The sequence below is a fragment of the Podarcis bocagei genome (genome assembly GCF_964188305.1).
Source record: "Podarcis bocagei genome assembly, chromosome: 13".
Classification (NCBI taxonomy): Eukaryota; Metazoa; Chordata; class Lepidosauria; order Squamata; family Lacertidae; genus Podarcis; species Podarcis bocagei.
This window is the reverse complement of record NC_138138.1, coordinates 24,237,255-24,252,084: the sequence shown is the minus strand read 5'-3', so window position 1 is coordinate 24,252,084 and position 14,830 is coordinate 24,237,255. Positions and strand designations below refer to the sequence as shown.

At 45.9% G+C, this 14,830-nt stretch overlaps 1 protein-coding gene across 6 annotated transcripts in view; it reads right to left on the bottom strand.

The window, feature by feature from the left end:
- The window catches only part of ARHGAP23 (Rho GTPase activating protein 23), a 179,526-nt gene that overhangs the window by 15,333 nt on the left and 149,363 nt on the right, over positions 1-14,830 (bottom strand). For all 6 annotated transcript variants that reach the window (XM_081166024.1, XM_081166021.1, XM_081166023.1 and 3 more), the window contains 8 exons: positions 13,140-13,267; positions 11,552-11,670; positions 9,467-9,622; positions 8,760-8,838; positions 7,259-7,332; positions 4,923-5,012; positions 3,561-3,686; positions 1,942-1,983 (listed from right to left, as the gene is read on the bottom strand). In XM_081166024.1, the coding sequence (XP_081022150.1) occupies positions 1,942-1,983; positions 3,561-3,686; positions 4,923-5,012; positions 7,259-7,332; positions 8,760-8,838; positions 9,467-9,622; positions 11,552-11,670; positions 13,140-13,267 (814 nt within the window). The remainder of the gene's footprint in view (positions 1-1,941; positions 1,984-3,560; positions 3,687-4,922; positions 5,013-7,258; positions 7,333-8,759; positions 8,839-9,466; positions 9,623-11,551; positions 11,671-13,139; positions 13,268-14,830) is intronic.

Genomic DNA, 14,830 nt, shown 5'->3' with positions numbered 1-14,830 from the left:
CTTTCCTACAGACTCCCTCCAGTGCTAAGAGTGGCAGAGGGGCCCCTTCTATACCTCCACCACCCTCATACATTTGGGGCAGGGGGTGGCGGCCTGGGAGAGAGCAGTTAGTATCTGTATGCTCATCACCTCTAGAAATCAAGATATACACGCACAGATGCATATAAACATATAATTCCAAAAGCCAGCGACGCCTGTCTGGCAGAAGCAACAGGGCCAAAAGAAGTGCCATGTGTACACCTTGGTAAGCAAAACCTCTTTCGTACGTTCTTTCAGCGTTCTTAAAAAGACTGCCTGCCTGTAAAGAAGCTGGTAAAATGCGATCTTGACTATGCTACCACTCAGTGGATTTGTAACTGGCTGACTGACCGAACCCAAAGGGTGCTCATCAATGGTTCCTCTTCATCCTGGAGAAGAGTGACTAGTGGGGTGCCACAGGGTTCTGTCTTGGGCCCGGTCTTATTCAACATCTTTATCAACGACTTGAATGATGGACTCAAGGGCATCCTGATCAAATTTGCAGATGACACCAAACTGGGAGGGGTGGCTAACACCCCAGAGGACAGGATCACACTTCAAAACGACCTTGACAGATTAGAGAACTGGGCCAAAACAAACAAGATGAACTTTAACAGGGAGAAATGTAAAGTATTGCACTTGGGCAAAAAAAAAATGAGAGGCACAAATACAAGATGGGTGACACCTGGCTTGAGAGCAGTACATGTGAAAAGGATCTAGGAGTCTTGGTTGATCACAAACTTGACATGAGCCAACAGTGTGACACGGCAGCTAAAAAAGCCAATGCAATTCTGGGCTGCATCAATAGGAGTATAGCATCTAGATCAAGGGAAGTAATAGTGCCACTGTATTCTGCTCTGGTCAGACCTCACCTGGAGTACTGTGTCCAGTTCTGGGCACCACAATTCAAGAAGGACACTGACAAACTGGAACGTGTCCAGAGGAGGGCAACCAAAATGGTCAAAGGCCTGGAAACGATGCCTTATGAGGAACGGCTAAGGGAGCTGGGCATGTTTAGCCTGGAGAAGAGGAGGTTAAGGGGTGATATAATAGCCATGTTCAAATATATAAAAGGATGTCATATAGAGGAGGGAGAAAGGTTGTTTTCTGCTGCTCCAGAGAAGCGGACACAGAGCAATGGATCCAAACTACAAGAAAGAAGATTCCACCTAAACATTAGGAAGAACTTCCTGACAGTAAGAGCTGTTCGACAGTGGAATTTGCTGCCAAGGAGTGTGGTGGAGTCTCCTTCTTTGGAGGTCTTTAAGCAGAGGCTTGACAACCATATGTCAGGAGTGCTCTGATGGTGTTTCCTGCTTGGCAGGGGGTTGGATTCGATGGCCCTTGTGGTCTATTCCAACTCTATGATTCTATGGTTCTGTCTTTCCTGCATAAACAGATCTGCGACCAGCATGAATCCTGAGATCATCCAATGAAAGAAAATGGTGGGGAGATTCCAGACAGACAAAAAAGAAGTACAGTATTTTTTTCCACCCAGCTCATTATTAGAACTCTCAAATTCATGGGCAAAAGATGCAGCGACGACCAGCAGCTTGGACAGCTTTGAAGGGGAGGGGACAACTTTGAGGAGGGCAAGGCTATCAACAGCTACCAGTCACTATGGTTCCTTACTATGTCCAATATCACAGGCGTTGTGTCTCTGAGGACCAGTTGTTGGGAAAGGGCTATTGTCTTCCTGTCCTGCTAGTGGGTTTCCTCACAGGCATCTGGTTTGCCCCTAAATAAACCTTCGTCTCTTTTACCGCAACAACACCCTAGCTGCAGGGCTGTCCTTTCTGACCAACCAGCAGGAATCAGCAGAAAGACTGTCTACAGAGCATGGCTGGGAAAAGGCTGTGCTGACACCCTGCATTCCCCTGCAGTCTCAGGTACCGGCATCCTCCTCCTTTCCAAGTGACTCACCTTCTCACCTTTATCCTCCTTGTCGCTGAAAAACCAGTCTGACTGTGGAAGGGAAAAGGCAGAGGAGAGGAATCAAAGCAGAGTCGAGTTGCTAACATTAACTCAAAGACAACATCATATTAAGACTCGCAAGTTTAAAGGTGGGCTGGGGGAACTTGTTGCTCTTCGGGTGTTAAGGGACTACACCTGTCCCATCTCTCCTGACCATTGGGCCAGGCTGGTTTGGGCAGATGAAGGCTGGAATCCAAGAGGCTGCCTGCCCTGGATTTAAAGGGGTGTCGTGGCAGGTTCTTCACCCATGAAATGCGAACATGGACTTTTCCTGGCTTTTTACTTCACAAGACAGACGTATGTTCTGCAAAGCTGGGCACCGGGTTAGCTAGTCAGCAGAATTCCTCCTTCCTCACTATGCTTTTGGAGGGCTTCCCACCTAACTGCAAATAATAATTTCTAACTGTTGTATGTATATTTAGCCAGTTGTATGTTCCTTTGCCCTCTCTGTTGCTATTATTATTTTTAAAAATCACAACACAGGAACATTTCTGTGTATTGGCTTTCCACTGGCTCCAAGGAACCAGGAAGGGATATATTTGAATTTTTAATTTGATTCCCCCCAAAATACAGGTTATTTTTCCATACGTACACCACAACATGCAACAGTGCATGCCTGTAAAACATCTTATGATTAAGTGATCCACAAGTTAGCGTAAACCTTTGGAATTGGTATTTGGATTTCTGAATGAAATAAAGCTCCACCATGCTCCCACAACGGTTTCTTTATGCTTTGTGCCAGTCTTAATGTGTAATTTTTCCGCGTGAGGGCATTGCACCATGCTTTCTTGTACCAAGCATTCGAGTTTGCACCTTTTCAGTCCTTCCAGAATGTGGCTTCAAGGAAGGGATTTATTTGTGACAGCCTAACCATTAGTTCACTGGGTATTATTTTCCCTAAACCCAGTTCATGCTTCAAACTTGCAGAACCATTCTCCTCTCCCTTACCAGCCCTCTATCCCTGTAGAACAGGAAAAGACACACCTGGTTTGAACTCAGTGAGGGTGCTTCTGAAGCAACCCCAATGCTTTACAAACACTGCAGTGGCCTCTGGCAGGGAAGAGAAGCCCTCCTGATGGGACTACAACTCCCATCAGCCCTGTGCCTGCTGAGCAGCAGGTGGCATAAACAGTGAAAGTACCGGTACTTCACAACTGATCCACTGGTCAAGAGCCAGTTCAGAGTAATGGCCAATAGACTTAGCTGCGATTATAGAAAATACTGGAACTAGAAGAGACCAGTAGTGTCTACTGCTGATTTAACGCATGAGATATTCCTTATATCTCGTGAAAGTTCTTCTTATATGGTTAAGCTAACGTACCTCAATAAATTGATAACTGCTCACATATATCTTCAGTGATGGGAGCAAATGCAAAACACAGCAAACACTTCAGAAACTAATAATGGATTGAAATTTTTTTGCATGCATTTCTTTGCAAGAAGATATCTAATGACTTTTAAAAAGCAATTAAGTGGTGGTCATCCCACATCCAGGAGGCAGGGCCAGTCTTCTCCTGGCTGCCCTCCAGCCCCCACCATGCCCCTGCAGGCACCTCCATGCCCCTTACGTGCTGTATGAGGGTCTCCACGATTTTGTAGCGATCAGGCATGTGTGTCACCATGTCGGTCATGTTGTCCTCCGACGTTCTAACAAGGGTGGGACCAAACACCAGAGCAAGATTCCGGGGCTCCATCTGCAATGCAAGCCATTGTTGTTTTTAGGCTTAAAAAAAAGAGAAAAAAGACTATTCTGGCATTTGACTGCAAGGCGGCAAAGGAAGCTACAACACGTGTTTCCCGCAAACATCTCAGCTTTCAGTCTGCATTAGTTGTTATAGTTATACAACACCTGCACTGTACACAAGACACTTTGCTGTTGCTTGTGAAATTCTGTAAACAGGTCTTTGGCCCCAAGGAGCTTGCAATCTGAGAATTGTCCTTTGGGAAGTTTGGGGCTTACTTCTAAGTAAGTGACTAGGATTGTGGTGGAAGTTATGAAGACGGTAGAGATGGACACTTAACTTAGATGGCTTTAAAGGGGCTTAGACAGAAGGCCCATTTCCAACCAAGGAGGAATGGCAGATAAAGTATGCAGAAATGGTGAGTTTAACTAGCAGAATAAGAGACCAGGAAGAAAGAGTCTTTAAGGAAGACTGGAAATGGTTTGTAGGATATTTGGGGGGGGGGAATCATTGTAAACAAATCAAACCGTTAGCAGGATTATACTAAATTCAGCCGTATAAAATAAACTCAGATAAAAGAAAAAGACAGAATATGGAATACTTAGAATATGCAGCCGCAAAGGAAAGGGGGGAAGGGAAGTCGATGTTAAATGTATAAATGTATTGTTGGCATTTGGGTGAATGTGGAATCCTTGCAAAATTGAAAATTATAAATAAAATTACAAAAAGATAAAAAATAAAATAAAAGGGGCTTAGACAAATCCACAGAAGATAAGACTACCAACATCTTACAGTCATAACGGCTAACTCTAGGATCAGTCATCCTACCTCTGAACATACCTCTCATTTCTGGGAAATGAGAACAGAATGGGGCTGCTGCCCTCCTGTCCCCCCAGCAGGCTTCCCACAGTCATCTGCCTGGCTAGTGTGGGGACAGAACACTGGACTTTGGTCTGACCTCTTACATTGCTTACGAGGCACTGAGATCAAACCACTGCTTAGCCTAAGGCTGCTTCCAGATGAAGCATATATACTGAGAAACTGTCCTGATCTGCTTTCACATAACTTGCACAGAGGCTATACAATGTCTCTGTCATGGGGATGTTGGGGTTTTGTTTTCTGGGAGCAAGGTTGTTTTGGAAGTGTTGCTTACCCATGGCTTGTGCTATTCGTTGCACCTACCTAGATCTTCTTCCACATGAAGAAGCTACCATATCATACTGAGTATTTTGGTTCCGCAAACATTACCTTGTTCTTCTCAGAATGATCAGCAATTGTCTTCAGGTGTCCCACCAGAAACTTCAGGGTCTCGTAATAATGGCCTGGCAAGTCCCGGATCTGAGGAACAGACGGAAGAAAAACAGCAACCACCAATTAGAGCTTGGGACATCCGTGAAAGATGGAAAATTCCTCCAATCCCTCTCTTCTTCCAGATTTCTCCAAAAATTTTGGTGAAATGAATTTGGCACTCAAACTGAAGGGATACGGAAGCTTCTGAATTTAGGAAGACACCAAAACCTGTGAAACTCAAAAGCTTACCATCACCTACATCAACTAAAGCTGGATCCTGAAAGATATAGCTGTACCTGCCCTATAAGGCATGCTCAGAAATTCACCCATGTGGAGGCTTAATGTGTGTGTGTGGACAGGTAATCCTTGCCCAAGACCTTCCAGTTAACTATAACTGCACAATCTGAATTTGCCAGCATGTGATTGAATTGCCCCTGAAATCAGCAACTGCTTGGCTGTGGTGTTGCAGTGCTCACGACGGCAAAAGAACCCAGATTTAGGGAATGGGGATAACTCAGCATGAGACACTTAATCTCAAGGTCGTAAGTTTGAGCCCCATGTTGGGCAAAAGATTCCTGCACCGTGGGGGGATGGACTAGATTGACCCTTGTGGTCCCTTCCAACTCTACAGTTTTCTGATTCTACGTGCAGCAAAAGAGTAAGTTACAAGCATGAGCGGGGCTCGTTACAGGATTTGTCAATATGGAGTTAATTACATCTTACACTTTCCCTATGTACTTATTTCCTACATGTTTTCCCCTCTTCACTGGTTCAAGGTTAATTATTTTACATAGTCAGCATGCAAATATAAGGCTCATTCAGCCAGTCCTCCCCCCCCCCGTTTTAGTCCTCCGTAATTGGCATTAAGAGGCTTTTGGTTTGTACTCAGGACTATAGAAGCTGCCTGTGGCCTTTGTTTTAGAGGTTACTTTAGCAGACATCATGAAGAATTGCCTTTAGGGTTAAGAAAGTATTTTTTTTAAAAAAACAAACCCTTAAGAGCAATTCTGTTGGTTTGTTTTACGAAATGTAAAATGGGGCAAGAGAACGCTTAAGATTATAAAGGGAGGATTTTTCAAATTGTTTAAACAATTTTTTTAATTGTTTAAAACTATGTTTAAATAATGAACTTCCTATGCCAAGGGATGAAGTGTGTTTGGAGAGGAGTGCTACGTAATTTGCTCTGCTTTGTGTAATAAAATCGGTGTTCTTAAAGAGAGAAATCATTTCTGCATACTGGTTTTTCCAGGATTAAGAATAATTTCGTGCTTCACTGTTGACTTGGATGCCATTCAATGTGTTAAAGACATAAGTGTTTTTATAACTGGCTTGGCAGTTAAGTAAATTGTCTGTTTTATAGATGCTCTTGGAGTATCCTCTCACTTGAAATTTGCTGGGTGTTAACATGTTGCATTTAAGGCTTCCTCTTCTATCCATTCCCATGCTGGCAATTTCTCTCTCTCTCTCCAGCTTTCTACTGAGAGACCCAACACATAACTGCTGTAGAGAACATGTTTTAACCCGTCTGTTATCCACACCAATATTAAGTTTTTAATTTCAGCTGAAGACTGACTCATGCCGCCACCACTTTAGCATAACTGGAACACAGGAAGTGGTTTCATATTGAGTCAGACCACTGAGCTGCCTGGCTCAGTAAAGTCTACATTAGGGTTGGTGAACCCAGAGTGGCAAGTCTCCTCCTGTCCCCCAGCACTGCAGTGGGTGTGAAAATGCTGCCTCTTGAACTTCAGGTATCATTCCTTGAAGACCACGAGGGGGCATGAAATCTCCTGCCATCCCCCATCACAAAGTGATAGGAGCTTGTGTATGAGAGAGAAAGAAGACCTATGTATGGCTGAATAACTGTATAGCAGGGGGTGGGCAGTGCCACGTGTCTATATATATGTGGTTAGTTTGCTGTATGTGTTGTTAGTGTACATGTGCTCTATGTGTGATAAGTGTGTGTGTATGCGTAAGTGTGCATTGGTCACCTCTGCCACTGGCAACCAGGTCTTAGAGGTCTGACCAACTTTCCATGAAGCCCTTGTGTCACCCCATATCTACATCAACTGGCCAGTGCTCTCCAAGGACTCAGTTAGAGGTCCTTCCCAAGGTCTACCTGGAGAAGCCAGGAACCTGTGGCATGGATGCTCTACCACTGAGCTACAACCTGCCCTTTCAAAAGCTTTGTTACAACAAGGCAGAGAGGAAATGTGTTTGAGTTTCCCCCACTGCATTGCAAAGAAAAAAGCATCCACTCACAGAGGACAACTTCCCCTCCCCAAATTGCGTACCAGTTTGCGCAAGGTCTTCATCCTTTCGCTGGCATCTTCAATCCGGTTGGCTTCAATAAAGTCATTGTACTTATCTTGTAAGAAAGAAGAAATTCATCTGTGATTGTTAGGCACTGTCTGGTCAGAGGAAACGGGAATCCCGCGCAAGGGGATAAGGTGGCAGTTTACCTGGGCAGACCAATGGCATTGAGCGCAAGACCTCTGACCATGATCTCAATTCCCAGGTAGGCCTCTATGAGAGCAAGCACTCCTTAAAGTCACCTGCTCCAAAGCTGCTTAGGGTTTTAAAGTGTTTTGAATTGAGTCCGAAAGCAAACAGGAAGCCCAAAGGAGTCTCAAGGCTCCCAAAGGAGATCAAAGCCTGGAGTTATATGCTCTGATCTGCGAATGCCTGACAAAAGTCTGACTGCTACATTGCTGAACAACTGAAACTTCTGGACAGTCTTCAAAAGCAACCCCACATATAGTGCATTACAATAATCTAGTCTGGCTGGAAGGGAAAACCAAGAACACACAGCTGCCCCTTTGCTTAGAGGAAAAATTAATTTAGAGGCTTGCAATGGGTTGATCTGAGCAGGTGGACTACAACTCCCATAATCCCTAGCTATCAGGAACAGTGGTCAGGCATGATGGGAAACAGCTGGAGACCCAAGTTTGGGAAACCCTGTTATACAGCAACCGGTCCATCTCGTTCAGTATCATTTACAGTGACCGGCAGCAGCTCTCCCTGACTTTGCACAGGAGCCTCTCCCAGCCCTACCTGGAGATGCTGAGGATTGAGCCTGGGGCCTTCTGCACACAAGGCAGGTGTCCTGCCACTGAACTGGCAGTGGGAAGATGGAGAGCTCCATCCCTCCTCCAACAGCTTTCTGCCTCATCTCTTCCTCTGCTGGCTCCTGCTCACTCGGCCTGCCTGGAAACCCTTGTCACCTAAACCTACCAGGTGAGCACTCAAATGCGCTCCTGCATGATAGGGGTTTTGCGGGACGGCTGACTTGATGGCTTTTTCCTTCCACTGTTAGGGACAACCCGGCTCATTTAAAGGCAAGCATTTTGCTCATGATGGAAAAGAAATAGTGGCAAGCTTAAGGTACTGAAGACAAGAAAGAGGACTGTTGGGAAAATACCTCCCTTCCAAAAACCTGAAATTAATTCCAAAGGCCTTCCTGGGAGCTTTGCTATTATATAGTCACTTGCCCAGTCAGAGGCCCCAGTCCTTTCTCTGGGCACTTAAACTCCTCTTTCCTCTCTTGCAATTTCCTCTCTGCCCCTGCACTGCCAAAACCAATTTCATTTGCTGAAAGAGGGGAGCGTCTAGGTTTAGACCCAGAAGGCACATAGTCAGACCTTCCCACCCGCATCCAATGCACCAAAAACGTGGCCCACCCCACAATCCCAACCATCCAAGCATTTTGCCTTTCCACTTGCCCATCCGTTCGAGAGAGAAAATGTAGACTTACGCTATCTTAAATGCGAAGGGTGTCAAGCCAGAGTCACTCACCATCTGTAAACAGTGGTTCCGGGAGTTTCCGGAAGAACGACTTCAAGAGACTGCTGATGACGTTCAAGTCTTGCCACCTCTGGCCATACAGGGAGAGAGAAAGAAGTAATTTTAGAGTTTGGGATGTTTCAAAATCACACTTCTAATCTCACCAAGATTTTTATTCTAGGCAAGAGACCATATCCCAGAAGAACAGGAGAAACATCAACACTATTGTAAATCGTGTAGCCATGCTGGCAAGAAATGGCCAAGGGACCACCTTAGATTTCCATCAGTGATTTATTGTCTCCAGAAAACAGGTGATATAGCAGAAAAAGGAGGCTGTAATAATTACATTACAACACTAGATTGCAGGAGGGGGGAGGCAAGCTCGCCAAAGTACAGCTAGTGGTTTCATGGCTGAGGCATGATTTGACTCGGAGAGTTCCTGATTTTTTAGCTTAGTTTCTTTGCTGCCACTTCTTTGCTTCTACGAGTCAGAAGCCCAAACAAGGCTTGTGAAGTGGCCCAGTGTTCAGTGTGCAACAGGTACAGCCTTCTGCAAATATGCGTGGGCACTGCCTATAGTACAGCTAAGTGGCAGCTAGGTGGCAGCAGCATACTATACACTGAGTTTTCAACAGTAGCGAAGATGGGAAACAGAGAGACTGACAGGAGGCAGAGAGACTGGCAGGAGCCAGGGAGGGGCAGAGTGGTCCTGCTCTCACCTCTTCCTGCAGATTGATTTCTGCAGACCCTTTGTTGAGCTGCTCCTGGAGGCTGGAGACCACAGCGTTGTTCCCAGGGACGCGGTAGATGCCCATGTATTCCAAGCCTTTGTCTTCCACCACCTTGCAGCAGGCTTCCACAATCAGGGGGACTTTCTGCAGAAAGTGAAGTGCGGAGGTGAGGCTGGCGGCAGTCTCAGAAACCTTCACAAGTCAAAGGCACAAGCGCTGTGTGGCGGCGGCAATTAAAAGCTGCAGAAGCAAATGGGCTGGTGCCAGACAAGGTGCCACACCCAGTCTAAAGGGCCTTAAACAGCTGGCCAGTCCCAAAACATGCACGTGACCAATACATATCCCCTGCAAGGATGTCATATAAATTTCTGGAACATCAAATTTTGCCTGCAGGCAAATCCATATAGTCTGAACTTCAATTTATTTCTGGCGACTGTCAGAATATAGACATCAACAACTTGGGCACTGCGTTTTAACTGGGCATGAGATGCGAGAGTAAGTTCCTACACTTCTGAAAACACAGGATCGCCATGTATCACAATTAAGCCAAGATGCTCCTCTAAGCAGCATGTTGCACGTTCCCTGAACAGGAATGTGTTGTATGGCTTTACTTCTTTAGTACATTTATATCCCACCTTTAGGGGCAGGTGAAGCTCATCAACCTGGGAAGGTAGCTAATATAGGAGAAGGAAAATCTCTGCTGCCTTGTGAGATATCTTCGGGAGAAGAAAAGGCTAAGAAGTAAACCCTACACCAGCTTTTCTCAACCTGTGGGTCCCCAGATGTTGTCGAACTACAACTCCCATCACCCCTAGCTAGTAAGGCCAGAGCTCAGGAATGATGGGAATTGTAGTCCAACAACATCTGGGGACCCACAGGTTGAGAACCACTGCCCTACACAAATCTGGAGTGGAGTCCCTAAGGTGCTTGGGTGGTGCCTTGTAGGCCTCCTTCCAGCAACTCCTGCAGCTAAGCAGGTGCCAAATGTATTGCTGTGCTTTCCTTTGGAGGAGAACTGTGAGGCTGAGAGGGGAGTCTTATTGTCTGGGCAGCCCAGGACCTCCATACACATTGCCCAGGCTTGCACCCCAGGGAGGTCACTTCGGTGCTAACGCAGAGGTTTGACTTCACCCCCAGAGGTGCACTCCAAGACAGATGCCAACAACATATCTCATCTCTTCTCAAGGTTACATTCAGAACAACCTGCGAGGTAGGTTATACTGGGAGACAGTAACTGGCCCAAGGTCACCCAGTGAGCCTCATGGCTGAGTGGGGAACAGCACCCCAGTCTTCCAGGCTTTAGTCTGACACTCGACCAACTGCACCACACTGGCATTTAGCATCCAGCCCCCTCAACTGGAACTCTGTAGATCAGAGATTGTCAACCTGGTCCCTACCACCCACTAGTGGGTGTTTCAGGATTCTAGGTGGGTGGTAGGGGGTTCTACGGCACAAGCTGAATCCTCCTTCCACTGAGCACTGGTGGGCAGTAAGGAAATTTTACCATCAAGAAAAATGCATCAGTGGGCGATAGGTATAAAAAGGTTGACTACCCCTGCTGTAGACCATGTCTGGGAAATCATTCTCTTTCCACCAGGCTAATAGGTCTCAACTTCCTCCTCACTTTCAACTCCCCACAACACACCTTTTTCCGTTGCATGTGGTGACTCCACTTGCATGTACTCGCTATCTAAAGCAAACACACAGTTGTCTGTGACTAGGTTGCAAGCAGGAAGAGCACAAAGACAGGTGACAGTCCTTGGAATGATAGGTTGGGGAAGGTAGTCTACCAGAGATTTTAACTGGGTCTTGGCACTTAGGAAAGTTCAAAGTGCTTCCTCTCTAATATTTACTTAGTTAACAAATGAATATTCTGCTTGATTGTAGCAGCACATCTTTGTGTCTGGACAGGCTTTCCTAAACAAAAATGTTTTAAATGCAGCGACAAGACCAGTGCCTGCCTGCCTTCAACCGGCAGGGAGTTCCAAAGTGTAGGTGCTACAGCATGAAAAGATGGGTTTCTTACAATTTAATGCACTAGGTTTGCACATGCAGGGAAATGTAAGGGTCTACCTTGTTGTCAGGGGCAGGCTGGCAGTCTTCTAGTCTCACGCCAAAGGCCCTTGGAGCAGGCTTCTTGTTTTTCTTCATTATGTTGATACCCCAAGGAGCTTTCTGGTGGACACTGTCATCTGGGCAGAGGGAAAGAAGAACAAAAGCAAGTTCACTGGCTGAGAAACATAACAGGCCAAAATCAGACGAAAAATTATCACCCAGTGGCCTGCCTAAAGCAGTGATGGGGGTACCACAGGTCTGCAGGCATAATCAGGCCCATCAGTCCTCCTCCTCATTTAGCCCAACAGACCATTTTATCCACCTGCCATACACCTGAGCATCAGGTGTGCTGCAGGTAAAGATGACAAAAGTGACAAAAGTGGGGGTTTGCAAGCACCACTGATCAGCTGGTAACTGGTGCCAGCAAAGCCGCACCTTTGTCAGCATGGTTTGATTTCAAATAACGCCAGCATATGAAAATGGGTGGTTGTGATGTCATTGTCAGGTGGGTGACCCTTCCTTCCTTCCTTCTCTCTCACATGAAAAAATTATAATTGTGCACGTGAAAAGCTAGCCTGACAGTGACAAGCCTGGCTAATGGAGACACACACAAATAACATCCAGGTAGGGAACTGAGGCAGAAGACAACTAAAAAATTTAAATAATTTTGTACAGAGCCATTTACAGTCGTACCTCAGAAGTCAAACAGAATCTGTTCCGGAAGTCCATTTGACTTCCAAAACGTTTGGAAACCTAAGTGCGGCTTCCGATTGGCTGCAGGAAGCTCCTGCAGTCAATCGGAAGCTGTGGAACCTGCACCTGATGTTTGGATTCCAAAGAAATTTGCAAACCAGAACACTCACTTCTGGGTTTGTGGTGTTTGAGGGCCAAAACATTCGACTCACAAGGCATTTGCTTCTGAGGTATGACTGTATATTGATGGCACTTAAATACAGTGGTACCTTGGTTTACAACCATAATCCGTTCTGGAGGTCTGTTTGTAAACCAAAACAGGTTGTAACCCAAGGCACGCTTTCGCCAATGGGGCCTCCCAAAAAAATTTGTTCGTAATACAAAAAAATGGGTTGCAATCCAAAAAAAGTTTTCAAACCGGGGCATACACTTCCGGTTTTGACGTGTTTGTAATCCAAAACATATGCAAACCAGACTGTTTGTAAACCAAGGTACCACTGTGCATACATACATAACCCAACTCTGCCAGCATTGGCTGAGATATGATTTGAACCCAAGCCTCCCAGAGATCCTATATTATATCCAATAAGTCACTCTGGCTTCTGACCAGCAACCCCGGCCATCCTATACTGCTCCATAAAAACAAATATAAGCAGCTTTGAGGACATGTTAATGTAGAATGATAGAGGGATAAATTAAACAGTTGCTGCTGCAGCTGGAATGAGGCAGCAAGACCTCAGAGAGCAGAACATCTAGGAAAATCTGAGCCCCAGAAGCTGTTGATTAAAAAAATTAGTTAGGCACTATTCACAGATTTGTGTGCTCCCTCTGGATATTAAGGTGCAAAGTACACAGAGTGTCTTCTCGCCCTGTTGCTCACAAAGACTCAGAGATGCGCTCAAGGCTCTCATACCTCTTAGCGTGATGGTATCCTGCCGTGGGGAACGGGGTGGCCCTGCTCCTAGTTGCTTCTGCAATTCTGACTTCACCCCCGGCACACGAGGACCTTTTGGGGAGGAGTCTGGTTTGGTCCCAGAGGAGCTGTAAGGGAAAAGGAACATGCAATGTACCAACTCAAGGCCTCAACTTCACACATACAAAACACTGGTCTTTGCCATCAACTGAACCAGAGAGGATTTTCAAAACTTTCTTTATGATGGCAAACCTATACAGTGGTACCTTGGTTGTCAAACGGCTTGGCTCCCAAACAAATCAGCTCCTGAACACTGCAAACCCGGAAGTGTTCTGCTTTGCAAATGTTGTTTGGAAGCAGAACATCCGACACGGCTTCTGCGGCTTCCAATTCAGTGCAGGAAGCTCCTGCAGCCAATCGGAAGCCACGCCTTGGTTTTTTATCGGTTCCGGGAGTCGAACGGACTCTCCGAATGGATTAAGTTTGACAACCAAGGTACTACTGTACACATAATTCACCTTTCATATTGCATCTCACCCTAATGCTAGACCACTCTACTATCACTCTGCATGGAGCTGCCCTAATTAACAGACTGGAAGCTGTAGCTGTACTATAATTTTATGGAAGCAAATATTAACAGCTGCAGGAATGATTCATGATGCTGGTTTTTATCTTGTCTACGGACATCCATTTCTGGGAAGAATAAGGCACTAAACTGCAGGGGTGACTAAAGAGACTGATCCAAGTCAATTAGAGAGACAAAAGGCTACTGATGAGAGGCGCCATTATTGAACCAGCAGGGTGTGGAAGTTGTAAATGCAAGCTAAGTTTGTGACACACTTGACATCCACACTGGACTCCAATGTCCACAGCTAGGCGGCCAGGTTTGAAGGAGTGGAGCAGGCATGGGCATAGCAGGATTTATGTTGGGGGACAGGCTTTATGTTAGGGGGGGCAGAACCTCAGTTACTTCAGTATTTGTATTGATTTTTATTTATTTAGGGGGGCAGCTGCCCCCTGCCCCTCCCCAACTATGCCCATGAAATAAGCGCAACAGTAGGGATCATTCAGTTTGCAGCTTAAGGGTTAACTCTGTTATCAGCAAGTCAACTAACCAAGAGGAGAGGAGGGGAGGTATTGCACACCAACCAGTGAAAGTGGCACCATCTTGAGTGAGGTAACACGTGCTTCAATTAGCTATATAATTGTGAGAGAGTTTTCTGGGAAATGTTAAGTTTAACTTAACCCTGCACTTAACAAGGAACAACGGAGGAAATAGGATGCGTGAACCAGCAGGCTGGGATACCTGGCCCAAAAGTACTATCAGAGGCAGGAATGGCCAAACTTGTCCCTCCAGCTGTTTTGGGACTACAATTCCCATCATCCCTGACTACTGGTCCTGTTATCTAGGGATGATGGGAGTTGTAGTCCCAAAACAGCTGGAGGGCCAAGTTTAGCCATGCCTGACTGAGGTAACCTGTGTCTGATTGCAGATTGGGTCTAATCTAATAGGATGTTCCTCTGTATACCCCTGCCCCACAAAACCCACAACCCCTCCATCTAGAAAACTAGTATGTCTTAAGCCCAGCTTCTCGTTCAAAAGCTTGCTTTCTATGTGTGTGGGGGCGGGGAAGATGTTGTATAGAGACTTGATCACATGAGTCCCCAACAGCAATCTAAAGTGGTGCAGC